Source organism: Hypomesus nipponensis, chromosome 9, assembly GCF_054491055.1.
Source record: "Hypomesus nipponensis isolate SF chromosome 9, ASM5449105v1, whole genome shotgun sequence".
NCBI lineage: Eukaryota > Metazoa > Chordata > Actinopteri > Osmeriformes > Osmeridae > Hypomesus > Hypomesus nipponensis.
Window position 1 is genome coordinate 10,211,018 of NC_140369.1, and position 14,718 is coordinate 10,225,735.

General features: G+C 45.0%; 1 protein-coding gene across 1 annotated transcript in view; it reads right to left on the reverse strand.

Moving 5' to 3' along the window:
- scn8ab (sodium channel, voltage gated, type VIII, alpha subunit b) overlaps positions 1–14,718 on the reverse strand; it is a 40,769-nt gene that overhangs the window by 8,656 nt on the left and 17,395 nt on the right. The window contains exons 7-22 of the mRNA XM_084704823.1: positions 14,378–14,599; positions 14,093–14,156; positions 13,811–13,952; positions 12,423–12,629; positions 12,012–12,290; positions 11,029–11,385; positions 9,856–9,988; positions 9,458–9,696; positions 7,844–8,017; positions 7,320–7,676; positions 7,031–7,204; positions 6,510–6,806; positions 4,677–4,794; positions 4,212–4,366; positions 3,439–3,612; positions 766–888 (exon numbers count right to left, since the gene is read on the reverse strand). Coding sequence (XP_084560949.1) covers positions 766–888; positions 3,439–3,612; positions 4,212–4,366; positions 4,677–4,794; positions 6,510–6,806; positions 7,031–7,204; positions 7,320–7,676; positions 7,844–8,017; positions 9,458–9,696; positions 9,856–9,988; positions 11,029–11,385; positions 12,012–12,290; positions 12,423–12,629; positions 13,811–13,952; positions 14,093–14,156; positions 14,378–14,599 — 3,215 coding nt within the window. The remainder of the gene's footprint in view (positions 1–765; positions 889–3,438; positions 3,613–4,211; positions 4,367–4,676; positions 4,795–6,509; positions 6,807–7,030; positions 7,205–7,319; positions 7,677–7,843; positions 8,018–9,457; positions 9,697–9,855; positions 9,989–11,028; positions 11,386–12,011; positions 12,291–12,422; positions 12,630–13,810; positions 13,953–14,092; positions 14,157–14,377; positions 14,600–14,718) is intronic.

Sequence of the window (14,718 nt, forward strand, 5' to 3'; positions counted from 1 at the left end):
ATCTTCCAGAGCTGCAGGGTCAGCTAGGGCCACTACTGTAGTAGCAAGGGAGAGCTGGGGAGGTGGGTTGGTGGTGGAAGAGGAGGGTATGAAGACAGGTTCAAGAGGGGAATAAAATGGATGGACTTCTATACAAAAACAACCAGATGATTGTGGTCAGATCCATCGTAAAACAAATTAGAATAATTTTGCTTTGTTGGCATTAAGTAGCAGGGTTACACTGTTTTCTTACTACATTTACAGGTCAGGCTGAAATGGTCCATTAGTCATGTTGTGCATGATGATGGCGCCTGCTCGAAACTGGTTGTTCTTGCAGCTTAAGAGGTTAAAGTAAGAAGTGTGAGAGGCATTTCAAGAACTATGTACAGGGAAACTATCTTAGTAGTAAACCCTTAGTAAAAAAGACTCCAATATTTATGGACACATTTAACATTTTATCTCCATTTCTTTGTGTCATGAGGCAGCTTGTTTTGCCAATCCAAAATTACTATAAAATTTGAAAATGTGTTCCATGATTATTGATATTCTTAAATCAGCCGCATTATGACTCTCTGAGATCATTTATATCCATGCAAATAATTTTTATGGATGGAAATGGATGGTGTATATATATATATATATATATATATAGTGTTTCACTATTTTATATATTTTTTTAATCTTCTATGAATCTTGTTATCTATCAGCCCCAGGTGACATGCGTTGGTGCTGTAGTGTTAGAAGAGGCATGCAGGTGGACCAGCTACCAGGTTGGTCATGTCTTACCCTCATGCCCTCAAAACGGGACAAAGCCCTGAGGGGTCTCAAGGCCCTCAGTGTCCTGAGTGATTTAATGGGCCCTAGATCGGAGTAGCCCAATGCATTAGCTATAAGGCTGACTATAGATACCTACACAGAAAAAGAGAGGGGGAGGGAGGAGGGGAGGGAGAAGATAAGAGAGGATCCACACAATTAGAGGGGACACCCTAGCATTTGGTTGGAGTTACTTAAACAGATATACACAAATACAATATACACAAATACATTGTATTTGTGTATACATATTTATATCTATAGACATACAGTGACTACAGAGACTTAGGTCAAACAAGTTGTGCAGAAGTTTTCTCATTTATGTTAGGTTTGGTTTTTGGTTTTGGTTTAGTTGTCAGGCAGGTAAGGACCAGCAGCACTCCTGGAAAGAAGTTTGTGGTTGACACAGTGTGGAGAGAGAGTCAGTAAGAGAGGAGAGAAAACATTTCTGACAAAGGGGAAAATCTGAGAGGAGAAAGGAATTGAAACGAACAAACACTCAATATTACACAGAAAATACACAAGGCACGGTACGTGGCATACACACAATACAATGTACACACCTACAGTACACACCATTTACTGTACACGCCAAAAGAGCGCTTAGTCTGAGTGGGGAGATAGGGCCGAGGAGGTTGAGGACAGTTTTAGGGGACGAGAAGGAGAGAGGACCTGTAAAGGAAGGATGGAAGGAAGGAAGGAAAGAAGGAAGGAAGGCACCCAGCAAACCACAAGAATCTTACCCTGAACCCTCAACCTCCGACCTCTAAGTCCCTCTCGATGGCAGCACATTGTCCCTCTCAACTGAGAGAGATACAAGACTAGAGGCACCTGCTGTGAGAGAGAGGACAGTTAATATGTACAGGCATCATGCCTATTCAAACTCGCAATATGTTGAGAATTAAATAGCTTTGTTTACTCCCCCTCTGTTTCCCAACTCCTACCATGATAGGTCAGGAATGATCAAGCACTATTTTTCCTACTTGTCAATATTCCTCATTCAAAAACAACATTTATTCAGGAATTTTTTGGCAAAAAGTATGAAACTGAGGAGGAGTGTATACATTACCATAACAGCTGTCTTATATCTGTGTCTCGTACTCTTCAGTAAACTGTATCTTAAATTCCTCAGTGAAATTCCCCTAGACTGTCTCAACAATAAATCTTCAACTGTCTCAAGATTGTTTTGATGTTTTAGTGTGTTTCTTTGGGGTCATTATCACGGACATACATTAAGCATGGCACCCCCTGCGGGAAAAGGTATAAAGCTGTCTATGGTGTCCGACTGACCTCAGAAACAGCTCTGCAAGGGAAACATAATGAACTAAGAAGAGATGTATACACCTGCTGTGAAGCCCACAGTATTATGCTCTCTCTCGCTCCTTCTTCCCACACACAACATGATAGATACACACACACACACACACACACACATACATACATACACACACACTGTTACCAGTCACAAGCATACACACGACTGCACACACACACACACAGGTATAACATCATGCACACACAGAGTTGATCAAAGTCAAAGTATTAGTATTTATCCAATATACAGAGACAGTGCCATCTGGACAATTAAACTATGTATTTAACAGGTAAAAAGTACTTATTGGCCTACTGCAGGACCCAACACATCCAATCGAACACACAAAGGGCAGAAGCAGTGCACAATAAGGAAAGAGACAGTCACCACAGTCTTTGCTCCACACCACCAGAATAGTAAAACATAGCAATATAGAAATCAGATACCAAAATTTATACCACCACTCGAATACAGAAACTAACACTAGATGGAGATGTGGCATTGCACTGGGATAGCCAAAAAGCTATTTTTGAAAGATCACATTTTAGATCTATGAAGTTAAATCTCACCTCCTCTCCCTGATCTTCCAACATTTTGTGTTAGGCCTTTAATTCTACACCTCTGTAGATGCACATAACACAAGTGTTCTATGACTATATTGGTAAGCGTACAATAAGGGTTAGCCCTACAGTATGTTAATGCCACATCTACCACTGTTATGATAGCAGATACTGGAGATCTGTAGTTTACTGGAATAATCCTGAACAATCCTGAAGATCTGAAATGCTCCAAAAATCTTCAACAGCGTCATTTTGAATTCCAATCATGAACTGTTTGTGGAGACGAAGACTATAATGGTATATATTAGACAGTGTTTGTGGAGATGAAGACTATAATGGTATATATTAGACAGTGTTTGTGGAGATGAAGACTATAATGGTATATATTACACAGTGTTTGTGGAGATGAAGACTATAATGGTATATATTACACAGTGTTTGTGGAGATGAAGACTATAATGGTATATATTAGACAGTGTTTGAATGTCTGGCACATGTGGAGGCAGTCTCTCCCAGGCTGAGTATCCTGCAGTATTGTCACATGATATCCAAGCCTGCTAATGTCACAGGGCATCTAGGATCAGTAGAATAAACACAGTAGAAAAGGAAGGCCGGGACATGGGTACAGAGGAAGATGGACTGAAAGACAGAGAGAAATGAAAAAAGCAAGCGAGGGGAGTTGCTGTGCCTTGTGTCGAGGCAGGGGAGAGGGCAGTGGTGAGGAGGAGCCAGCGATGGGAAGGGCTACGTAAGAAGGAGAAGAGAAACACTTACATCCACAATGAAGAAGTCCAGCCAGCACCAGGCGTTGGTGAAGTACTTTACGAAGCCATACGCCACCCATTTTAGCAACATCTCCAGGATAAAGATATAGGTGAATACTCTGTCGGCGTACTCCAGGATTATTTTGATGGTTTTCCTCTGCTCTATGTACACATCCTCAAAGGCCTGGGAGTGAACAGGGCAGGAATCAGGTGAGGCAGACATGGGCATGGCTGTACATATATATGATATGTCACTAGTATGAAAGGTCTCAATGACAATCGATTGAAATCTGACACTGAACAGGTTTTAGGTCTGTAAGACAACAAGGCAACACTTTACAACACTGGCTTACCAGGCCACTGCATCTCTTCAGGATGTGAGTGTTTACAAAGAGTTCACAGCAGTAAGGGTGGGGCTCAGCTATCTGATGTAACAGATCACTGCTCTCTCTCTTTCTATCTCTCTCTGTCTCTCTGTCTCTCTCTGCACATTCAGACAGACCGTCCACCCAGCCCCACTGTCCTGTATTGCCTCTGTCTATCCATTCCTGAGCACATAAGTGTTCTGAATCACCATTTGGCTACAGTCCTCCAGAAACCTGCAACCTCAGCTGTATCCCCTTGGTTAAAAGGCTGGCTGGTGCATTACAGCACTTTGCTGTCCATTAGCAACTATCATAGTACGAGCAGTACTGGGAGAAAGGCAAAATATTACCCTCCATCTGTTCTTTTTAATTGTTAAATTGTTCTAATAGTGTGTGTGTTACCAGTGTGTGTTCTCACCAAAGCGCCACTACTAAGCAGGATCATGAAGATGATGAGAGTCTCAAACCAGTTGTGTTCCACAATCAGATAGCAAGTCTTCCTCAGGAACCACCAGTGTTTCCCCCAGCCGTGTGTAATTGGCACATCACAGCACTTGTATTTAGCCACGCATTCTGTAAGAAAAGGAGACACACTATCACTTTAATAAACAAAGTAGCCTCTTCAAAACAAACTGTACAGATAAACAGAAACATACCTCTCCTTCTTAAGAACATTTTGTACAGTACCACTAGACATGACCCCTATGACAAAGTTGTGTTGTTTAACATGATGCTATCATATACTGTGAGTTGATATCCCTGACATTCCAGAAACAGGTGTGGGACAATAAGGGATTTGACTGAAGAAGAAAAAGAAGGAGCCATGCTGTAGGTAGTTCTTTGGCTGTACTCTATCCCTTTATTGAGGGCCCCTCCTCCTCACCATCTGTCCAGCAGGCATCAGGATCCAGGTACTCTTCCACCACCTCCACCACTGCTACCTCCTCCACATCAGGCTTGATGTCTATGGTGCTGCCCTCGGACGAGCTGGTGTCATCCAGCTGAGAGAGAGAGCGTGGGGGATGAAGAAGACGAAGTGTAAGGAAGGGGTAAACACTAGAGAACACAGCTTAAGAAATCTCTCAAATGTATTTTTGTGTGACAATTTAGTTCTGACCAGACCAGTATAAACTTGTATAAAGTAGAGATAGCAGAGATTAACAAGTAATCACTGTCAAATGCACCGTCGCCTGATCAACCACACTCTGCAGTACCTACACTCTACAGCACCTATATGTTGTATGTATTTAAATAAATGAATGTGTGAGTGACCTTTCGTCTGCACTGATCATGGATGTTTATTAATGGGACATTAACCTGATAGTAATGAACCTTAACTGATTGATTATACTAAAACAGCTATTCACATTTCTGACAGTGATGATGAAGGACTTGTTTATAAAGTTATTTATGAAAAGAGAACATAGGATTTCATTCCGAAAGCTTCACTTGATATACACTGCCACACTGCTTACAGAGCAAAAGTGCAATGCAATTCTATTTGCATAATCACCATACTGCTAAAACCGGTCTAAGATTAATTTTTTTTATGTCTAGACACTAAAAGATATGTGCTTGGGTTATCATACTTAATACTCACATCTAAACAGTGAGTCAAGGTGATTCAGGACAAAACTGGTGAACCCCCTGCATGCTAGCACTTTCATTACACGACACACACAAGCACGCACATTATGCACACACGCACACCCGACCAATCCGGTTGAGGGAGAATGACGCTGCACTTTAGAATCCTGAGTGGTCAGCAAGCCAGCGCCTTCGTTCACTTTCTCTGGTACAAAAAAACACAGCCAGACAAATCTCCGCCTCTCTCATTGGCTGAGGGGGACCGATTGCTGCAGGCTGTGCTGTGACAGGCAGAGCTGCAGGGAAGCAGCGTGGTTGGCTGAGTGCAGAGCAGAACAGTCTGGAGATCTGGTACAGCCAGGTAGCTAGTGGTGTTGCTACAAACCAGGTCAAGGTGACCCATATGTCCAACATCAGACTGCCCCACAAACTCACTTCCTGTTGGGGAAGATATCTCTTCCCCCTCACACAGGCCTGCCTGCCTGTCTGTCTGTCCAGCCGTACGTCTGTCTATACTTCTATCTATCCATTTGTCTGAAAAGTCAGCAAAAAGACTTGGTGTCATAGCCTTCATGTCTAAACCAATGTTCTGAGCCGTCAGGCCGTCTGATAGTCGCCTGTAATCACCTCCCATGTGGGGTGGTTGGGTGGCATAAAAATGCATATGTATGCATGCATGCAAGCAAACACACACACACACAGCCACACCACAAAGCCATGAACATAGTCTATTACTTTAATTACCATAGCTAAACTGCTACTACTACTGACTGCACACCTTTTAGTGAATCTCAGCCTAATCTTTACCATGGCATATCTCAGTGCAACATGAAGGTCAGATATAGTAGAAAGACGCGGATTGAGAAAGCCTGATATCATACCCTACACAAGTGCTCCTTCAGCCATGCAGATGTATGGCTTTTGAGGCTACTTCTACAAAGGGCAGAGCACCCTCAATACAACAACCAAGCTTTAATATAATCTACATGTACTTTAGAAGAAGTGAACTTCAGTTGATCGTCCAGCCATCCTCCCGTCTCCATCCTTAACTCCCCCACTTCCCCAGCCCGTATCCTCCCTCCCTATCCTTGATCTCCCTTTCCTCTCCAAACCAGCTCTTCACACTCACGTCTTTGCTGTTTTCCACATCCGACTCACTGCTGAAATCCTCCGTGTTCAGGTTCTCAAAGTCGGACTCGCCCACGGCGATAGGGACGCACACGGTCAGGTTGGGGTTGTGGATGAAGGACATGTGGTCTTCATCGATCATGTACTTGCCCACGCTGCTACCGATGCCGCTGGTAGTGCCATTACCGTTCTTGGCGTAGTCCAGTTCGCGGTTGCCGTCCACGCCAGTGTGGTTGGCAATGCAGTTTAATTTTTTATCGTACATGTCGTCTAAGGGCTTTTGTTCGTCCTCGATGGGCTGATGTTCACAAGGAGAATCCCCATTAGTCACATCACACAGCCACCCCACATCATCAGCCTGAAGTTGTCCTAAATTAACCTAAAGTCACTGGGCTCACAGAAGGCTAAGAATATACAATATTTCATTAGTTGAAATTGCAGACACAAAAACGACTATATCCGGTTGATGCGAGATAACACTAAGACTAAGACTAGGGGAACATAGACTAGATGACATGATACCTTTTTGAGCACAGTGGCTACAAAAACGGCAAAGTGTATCTTAAACCAGGCAATTCCCGCCTTAATGCGGATGACGGCGATCTGGAGGTTGTTCATTTCGCCGTCGTCATCTGTTGCCGCAAGATTGTCGGCACTGAAAGAGCTCAGTAGCAAAGCAAGGAACAGGTTCAACACCTGTAGGGAGAGAAACAGAGTACACCTCAGTCCTGTCCTACCAACCAACTTTTCCATATATTTGTCTCTGTGCCGCCAAACCATTAATATCTGTCAAACCACCTCTAGAACTTACCACCAAGTTCCCTATCACCATAACCATCAGGAAGACGATTAGACACATGGTCTGTCCAGCCACCTCCATGCAGTCCCACATGGTCTCGATCCATTCACCGCATAATACACGAAACACAATGAGAAAAGAGTGAAAGAAGTCGTTCATGTGCCAGCGTGGTAGCTCACACTCCAGGTTGATCTTACACACACAGTCTTTGTAGCTTTTGCCAAAGAGCTGCATGCCGACCACAGCGAAGATGAAGACAATGATGGCCAGCACCAGGGTCAGGTTCCCCAGGGCGCCCACAGAGTTGCCAATGATCTTGATAAGCATGTTGAGGGTGGGCCATGATTTGGCCAGTTTGAACACTCGTAACTACACAGGAGAAGGAGAAAGATGAGATGGGTGTATGAGGTGTTAGGGTGTGCATCAAATACTACGAGCAAAATGTATACATACTCATCAAACATCTACTAACATCTTTCCAAATATGAAAAAATGAAACACATCAAAAAACACTTGACAATTTTTGAATCCCTCACCAATCGGAATGACCTGAGCACAGACAGTCCCTCTACGTCAGCCAATCCCAGCTCGACTAAACTCAGGGTCACAATGAAGCCGTCAAAGCAGTTCCAGCCTTCCTGGAAGTAGTAGTAGGGGTCCATTGCAACTAGCTTTGCAAACATCTCACCAGCGAAGATACCAGTGAATACCTATTAATGCAAAAAAGCATTAAGAGAGAGAGAGAGAGAGAGAGAGAGAGAGAGAGAGAGAGAGAGAGAGAGAGAGAGAGAGAGAGAGAGAGAGAGAGAGAGAGATTGAGACATTAGTAACAAAAACATTTAACTGAGAAGTCTTTTGAATAGCTTGGACTATACATTAGGTTAGAAGCTTAAATAAAGGGGCCTACTTAAGAACCGAATACCTTTTGATTATGTCTGTCTATACAACTTCTTAATTTTTGTCAACCACAAAATGTCTGCTCTGGTCTGCACTAGAGAGGCACATTGAGATTTATTGCACTTTGGACAAAACATGGGGTTGAAAATACTAATAAAACTATGGTTTGTCATTTGTAGAAATACTGCCATGCTATAGAAATCTAAGAGCAACATTTGAGTGCAGTTTGAAAAAAGAGAATGTGCTGACATGGCATTTGGTTTGATGTAGCACTGATTAAAAATGGATTGGGCTCTGGCTGAGAGTGGGCTGTCCTGACAGGACAAGGTCATAGAGCAGTGCCATGGTACACTGGGAGCCAGTCGGGCAGGGCAGGCCAAGGCCCCTAGCATGCTACTGTGGTGCACCCATACCCTATCCCTGTCCACTGCCTGATCATGTGGCCAATCATCACCGCAGAGAACACCCCATGATTCATCCTGCACCACCCCCCACACTGCCAACTTCTCTGACCTCATTTCCTGTCTGACTCCTGATAACATGCCAATCATTGTGACCTCATTTCCTGCCTCACCCTTAAAACCAAGCCCATTTTGATGACCCTCCAAACAGAATGCCTCCAGGAAGTTAAGGCAGTGTGATGTCTCAGTGAAGAGCATAGCCTTGATACCCACAATGCTCTTATCGTTTTCCCATGCCTGCATGATACAATACAGTAGGCCACAAATGGGACCAGATCAATCAGGTTATATCAAAGTTTAAAGGATATTCCCAGTAAACCACCCCAGGAACCACTGGTGTCAGGACTGCTGAATCAGGATGATGAGATACAGGATAAAGAATGGAGAATAGAGCCAGGGGAAAACAAGAATATAAGTACTTGGAATTTAAGCAAGGAGGAGAGAGAATGTGTGAGAAAAGGCTATGGAGCTATACTGAAAAAGGGGCCAGAACAAATGTGGGAGCAAAAGAGGGAGGGACAAGGAAAGAGGGCGAGAGGGAGAGGATTGGGGGGTAAGAGGTGGGGAGCACTCTGACTGCTTTAAAATGGAGCTGAAAATTTGATGAGAACCTCGTTGAATGTGCTTGTGTGTGTGTATGTGTGTACTGGTGAGAGTATGGGTGCAAAGTGATGGCTCTGTGCCATACAAGCTCTACGAGATGGTGAGAGAAAATAGGAAATAGACAAATCAAGTTGTGGACATTATTATTATTATTATACACTGCCCATAATGCACTTCACTGTCTCTCACCAGATTGCCCACAGACAGCACTTCCTCAAAGTGCGGGGTCATGGGATAGTGCTCCATAGCCATGAACAGCGTGTTGAGGACGATGCAGATGGTGATGCCCAAGTCAACAAAGGGGTCCATGACGACAAGGTTGACAACGTGCTTGATCTTCAGCCAAAAGGGGAAGCACTCCCAGATGAGGAATATGTTAGCAAATTTGTACCAGCATGGAGGGCACTTCCTCTGAGACTCCTCCAACTCTGTAGAAAGGTGGGGGCAAGGGCAAGAGGCAGAGGTGAGAGGGAACACCAACAGAGATAAATGGACATCATGAACCCTGTAGGAAGGACCATCATCAACATCCTGTTGTTCCGTCTGGAAAGGTGTTGAAGGTGCGGAGGTGACGAGGCTGTCCGTACCCTCCACTAGAGTGTTGGTGACCACGCTCATAACACTGTTGGCCCGGTCCTTCCCCTTGAAGGAGGAGTTGAGCTGGTCCACAGACACCATCAGAGAGCCTGAGTGCTTCTTCTTGACCTCCACCTCTGTGGTCTACACTCCAGGAGACACACACAGTCAGAAAGATCACACACACCATGAAACCTATTCACACAGTCACCAGAAACCGATATACACATGTCTAGATTGCAAACATGTTTAAACCCTACAGTCTCATAATTAACACCTCGATTCTAACATGTACATTTATCTGTTCAATACAATAGGCCCTGCTTTGTATTTAATCATAATGTTATTACAACTGTCTGCACGCCATGACTCCCAACCTTCAAACCTACATGCAAAGGCATGCATGTACAGGATAGGAGATCAAGACAACATTCACCACTACACCATGCTACAACTGGAGACGTTGAGAGGTAAATATAGGATTGGTTGATAGTCAAAGAATGTCAAATTATAATGCTAGGTAGGATGATTAACAATGCTGTCACTAGAATAGGGTTACGGTCTGTTCTTGCACCACCCAGTGGCTCAGGAAAAGAAGATGAATGAGGGAAAGAGAGGTTGAAATTTAGATAGAACAAACTGGCCCTGAACTCTTAAGTCCTTGAGAGAAAAAAAGAGGTTGAGGACAGAGACAAGATTGGTGTGTTGATGAGTGATGTTTTAAGCTGCTGTGCTGATATGTAGTGAGTGATCATGTGTTATACAACGAAAGGTAACTAGCTTGGCAAGAGAGTGTTAGTGTTAAAAGGATTTTGTTATATAGTAGCTGAAACCATGTCTGGACTGTGGCTGAGTGAGAGATTGAGAATGTTTTTATTGCTGGAACAGGATGCCACTCAGGGCAGCTGAAGCGAAGGGGTGAGGGGAAGAAGAGCAGGGGCACACCAGAAATCTAAAGACCAGGAGAATCACAGGAGAGAGGGAGGATTCCACAAGAGAGCAGAAAGAAAAATGGGGGAACAAGGCCAAATGAATAGGAAAGGACATAGGAAACGTGGAGAAAGAGGAGAAGCTGGAGCGACCAGGGGCGGGGCGGGGCGGGAGGCAGGGGTGGGGGCGGGCAGCAGGGCCTCCACCATCACCATCATGCCTAGACTGGATCCGTGTCTCACGGACGTTCTTACACTGTCGTCAGTGGCTGCCTTATCTATTTTCACCTCAGGCAGAAGCCGTCCGCCGGGCCCTGGGCCGATGAGCGACACCACGCCGTTACAGTCCACCGTGCTGTTCCTCTTCCCTCCAGAGTGGGGCACCAGTGGGTTGATGCGTGACGAGCCCTGGCTGTTGCCGCTGTAGCTGTTGCGCCGGTAGGGGATGAATAGGGAGCCGCGGCGGTCCTCGCTCTCCTCCACCGTGCTGTGCTCGTCGTCGGCAAACTCGTTCTCCGAGCCCACGTCCTTGGAGCGGCCCTTGAAGCTGAAGATGCTGCTGCGGCTGTTGTGGCGTGACATGAAGGGCGAGCCTGGGATGCTGAGGAGAGACTGAGGGAGGAAAGGGCAGGATGGAGGAGAGGAAGCAGGGGGAGGGAGGAGAGAGAAAGGAATGCAGAGAAAGAGACAGGCAGGTGTTGGGCGAGGAAAGGGGAGGAGAAAGGGCTCATATCAACAGAGAAAAGGTGAGACAACATTTTTTGTGGTGGTTCAGTACGGTTTCATTTTGTGATTTTTATGCTAAGGCTGTACTGTGTACGGTAGCTCTAGCCAGAGCTAGATCAGGTACATATAACCTTTCTCAGAAGCATATCTTAGTCTGCCCTCCCTTCCCCTCTCTCTCTCTCTCTCTCTCTCTCTTTCTCTCTCTCTCTCTCTCTCTCTCTCTCTCTCTCTCTCTCTCTCTGTCTCTCTCTCTCTTTCTCACATACACACTACAACACACACACGTACACACAAAAACGAGGCCATGCCACGTGTGTAACGCAAAGGTGTGGCACAAAAACTAAGTCGAGCATGGGAGCAGAGTATCACACAAAACAAATGGATTCAAGTTGAATTGTAAATAGCTAAACTGTAAAAGGGTAACATTGAATAATGGTTATTCATTACTCTTTGATCCAATCTCTTATTACAATGACTATGGAGCAGGTAGCAGTCTCTGACTCTCTCTTTACCTGGTTTATGGACGTCTTTCTCCCCAGCCGGTTGCCTGGGAAACGGAAGGTGCTCCTCTTGCTGCCGTCATCGGACTCAGACTTGACCACCTTCTCGCTGTCACCCTTCTCCTTCTCCTGCTCCTTCTGACGCCACTTCTTCTTGCGGTTGCGACGCTCTTTGGCGCTTTTGGAGCTCAGCTTGGACACTTCTGAGGAGCTGCGGGACAGGTGAACCTCGCCATCTTCCCCCACGGGGTCCTCCGACACCGTGCCAGCCGAGGTCGCCATGGCAGCAGCCTGTGGGCAGGAAACCACAGGGGGGGAGGAGAAATATGGGAGGGTGGTAAGGTCAGGGGGAACACTGACAGAGGGAAGGCTGTGAGGTTCTGACAAAGGCATGCATAGACACACACTCCACACACAGCTGACCTGTGCATCTTCCTGCTGTTTTTTCAGCTGCTCCAGCATGGCCTTGAACTCGGCCTCCTTCTGCTCAGCCTCCTCCATGGTGGCCTGGTTCTGCTCCTCGTACGCCATGGCCACCACAGCCAGGATCAGGTTCACCAGGTAGAAAGAACCCACGAAGATCACCAGCACAAAGAAGATCATGTACGTCTTCCCTGCCGCCCTCAGTGTCTTAGGAGGAGGGAAAGAAAGAGAGAAAGAGAGAGGGAGAGAGAGATAGAGTTAGGAAGAGAGATGAGGATCAGTCACCACCAAGAAGAAATGACGAAGAATAAAAGCCCCAATATGAAAGGTGTTCTTGATTAAGTCATTCTATCCAGTTTCTGCTTTCTGTCTGCCTGTGTTCCACAATGGTTCACCAACCAGCCCATTCATCTGTTCCTCCAGAGTTGTATTGCGTGTGTATGCGTGTGGTTGTGTGTGTGTGCTTGTGGTTATAGGTGTGGTTGTGTGTGTGTGCTTGTGGTTATAGGTGTGGTTGTGTGTGTGTGCTTGTGGTTATAGGTGTGGTTGTTCACAATGCTTCACATCCACTCCACTAAGTTTGGTTATCCAGGATTGACACCAGGGATGATGGAAGTCACAGGGGTGCTATTTCAGGTCTCCCTTTTTAACAGGAATGTGTTTAAACATACAAACACACATATATCACACATAAAAACACATAAGCTAGATAATTCACCCAGACTGGTGAATCTATTAAAGCTGTGGCATTGTGTGGGTCTGCAGGAGCATCAGTCAAACTGTCACATGCCTGTTCACATACAGTAGTAACTGGCATTACTGATTAGAGTTAGGTCAAAGTCAAATATATACTTTTTCATGTGTATATGTATGGTAAATACCCTCTGTTTCACGGTATTCTCCTCCTGAATTATATACCACCATAGACTGTACAGAAGATAACAACACATTGAAACCTTTTGCAACAAAACAACATGTATACGTTTCAACAAGACATGATTTTCAGCTACAGCAGACAACCTATTCACTTGGAAGAGGCAGTGACACAGTTCACTGTTCAGCCCAGCCTCCTCTTTGGCTGAGGCTCCTCCACCAGTCAAACACAGTCTCTGGGGTTAACCACATACTCGACAAAGATGCTGAGAGACAGTTTTGCTGATTCATTCTACGATGATGACGTTTTTTCTTTGTCAAATGTAGTGGGGGCAAAAACATCAGTCCCACCAAAGGAATGTTTTAATGTAGACTGGAAAGTATGTGACTATTAGGCATCTGTATGCCAAGCAACCAGCAAGGCAGAAAGGCAAGCAGATAGACAGACAGACAGACAGACAGACAGAGAGACTGACAAATAGATGCACAAATAGACAGACAGACTGTCTCTATACCAGCATGTAGAGGTTCTCCCAGAAGTCCTGGGTCATGAGACGGAAGAGTGTGAGAAAGGCCCATCCAAAGCTGTCAAAGCTGGTGTAGCCATAGTTTGGGTTTCTTCCTGCCTTCATACACGTGAAGCCTTCTGGACACCGCCTATGACCACAGACCACAGAGAAACAGATTTACTGTCTCTAAACACTCACTGGCTGATGAGGTTGAGTTTATATTCAAGATAGCTGTTAACTTCCTACATTAGGGTGAACCATGCATTGAGGTGACATGAATCAACTCACCCTGAGTCTGAGCTATTTCCACAGAGAAGGGCATCTAGCTGACCAGGTATGAAGTAAAAATTGGCTGAAAAGTTAAAAGGTTTCCATTTAATGTCACAAACACCTCCCAATGTGCTGTGACAGCCACACACATGATCCCCATGTCTTTTCTAACTTTTGACATACTGGAAACATGGACAAATTGTGTTCAATTGTTTTCTTAGCTACTCACAGACCCCTTGTGATCATGTCAAACTCTTCCCCCAACAAGCTTAGACACATTCTATGGTGCTCTATTGGACTTACTGTCATTCATAATGTATTCGTTCCAGTCAAATCCTATGCTGCCATTGGCCAACGTGGTCTCTGTGTTGTTTATTGGCCAAACGACACACTTGTGCCGCAAGTTTCCCATGAAAAGCTGAAGTCCAATCAAAGCGAAGACACCGAGGCAGAATACGGTTAGGATCATCACATCGGACAGTTTTTTCACCGACTGGACAAGAGCTCCGACGATGGTCTTCAGACCTGCGGGAAGGAATGGGAAATACAGAAACATGCATACAAGCATCCACGCACACACACACACACAAACACACATACATACACATACATGCACATACACACAAACAAATAAAAGGTAATGG